Below are 1,512 nucleotides of genomic sequence, written 5' to 3' on the forward strand. Positions count from 1 at the left end.
CAGGTGACAGAGGGGCTTCCTTCTGGGACGTTGGTGGGGACCCTGCTGGCTAAAGACCCAGATGAGGGAGAGAAYGGTACTATCTACTACTCTTTGTCAGGTAAGACTTAGAAATACATTAATCCTAATTTCATAGAATTTCTTGAATGTAGCTATAAAACAAACCTGATTTATTTGTCAGGTTCCAGAGCAGAGCGTTTCTCCCTGAACCCCACCAGCGGTGAGCTAAAAACTGCTTCCCCATTAAGATGGGCGGAACGGGCCGAGTACGCCATTACTGTGACCGCTGCTGACCACGGCACGCCAGAGCTCAGCTCCACCTGCCAGATAYGCATACAAGTAAACACAATCTTTAGATTTTTTTCCTCCACATTTATCTCCAAATCATTTGAAATCATTTYGTTTCAAAACTGGAACCAAAATTCTGTGAACACATCCAGAGCTGTCACGTTACCACACATTACCTCAGTCCTTTTGAGTAAATCTCCTCAGTCTGTGAGCTGTATAACTGTCAAAAGAACTGGAAAAGAGAGTAAACATGAGAYGGAGGAAAATTGAACTTCTGCCTGTATAAATAAAAGCATGTATCCAATCTAGTGCGTATTTCCTGATCCAGAGGTCAGTAGGGTAACTAAAATCCACAGTGAGAAAACCAGAGCTGTGGGAGTGTGTCCGTCTGGGCTAATTATCTGAACTCTCTGCAGGAAAGTTCAGTCCTACATACAGTATCAACATACGATATCAGGAATTCAGCAGCAGGAGAAAAGCGTCTGCTAGACAAAGGCGGTGGCTTTGTTTTCGTGCCATTTGTTTCAGAAAGGGGGAAAAACAGGCTAATTGCAGCAGGAGAAGTTTTGCCTTAAAATTTCGCTTGTACGTGAGTCAAACGCTCCCAGATGAGATTTGATGAAAGCCAACTGCACCAAATCATACAAAAAAATGGGGGTAGGACACACCATTGTACAGTAGCAGGAAGTGATACACACATGCACACAAACACATGGAAACACTTTCAATGATCAAATATTGATTTTGAGATWACATCTTTCATAGCTGTGGATAATATTAAAAAGAATAAGATGTACTGTCATACACTAACGTACTAAAGAATTATGTTGTTGTTTTATTATTTTATAGTGTGTAGGAAGAGAAAAAAAACATTAATTAATTAGTTGCTACTGCTGAGCCGATTAGATAAAACTAAACWGCATTTAAATAAAATGTCTCCTTTRAACTGTATTTCTGCCACAAAATGTGTTGTTAAGTCTACAGCTTTCTCTTACTGCTGCACGAMAATAAAGCAACAGCTTTGGTTAATTATGTGTCTTTCACAAAAATTATGCACGTTTCCTATAATAACTCTCTCTTCTTCCAAGAATTTTAATATCACTTTTTTATTCAGACCCTAAGAAATATTTAGATTTTTGCAACCTATTTGGCCAACAACGGTATAAAAAAATGTGTGTGTGTGTGTGTGTGTGTGTGTGTGTGTGTGTGTGTGTGTGTGTGTGT

General features: G+C 39.5%; 1 protein-coding gene across 1 annotated transcript in view; it reads left to right on the forward strand.

Moving 5' to 3' along the window:
* The window catches only part of dchs1b (dachsous cadherin-related 1b), a 97,585-nt gene that overhangs the window by 81,541 nt on the left and 14,532 nt on the right, over positions 1-1,512 (forward strand). Inside the window, exons 10-11 of the mRNA XM_014003262.1 lie at positions 4-100; positions 182-339. Of these exons, the coding sequence (XP_013858716.1) occupies positions 4-100; positions 182-339 (255 nt within the window). The remainder of the gene's footprint in view (positions 1-3; positions 101-181; positions 340-1,512) is intronic.

The sequence above is a fragment of the Austrofundulus limnaeus genome, unplaced genomic scaffold (assembly GCF_001266775.1).
Source record: "Austrofundulus limnaeus strain Quisiro unplaced genomic scaffold, Austrofundulus_limnaeus-1.0 Scaffold17, whole genome shotgun sequence".
NCBI lineage: Eukaryota > Metazoa > Chordata > Actinopteri > Cyprinodontiformes > Rivulidae > Austrofundulus > Austrofundulus limnaeus.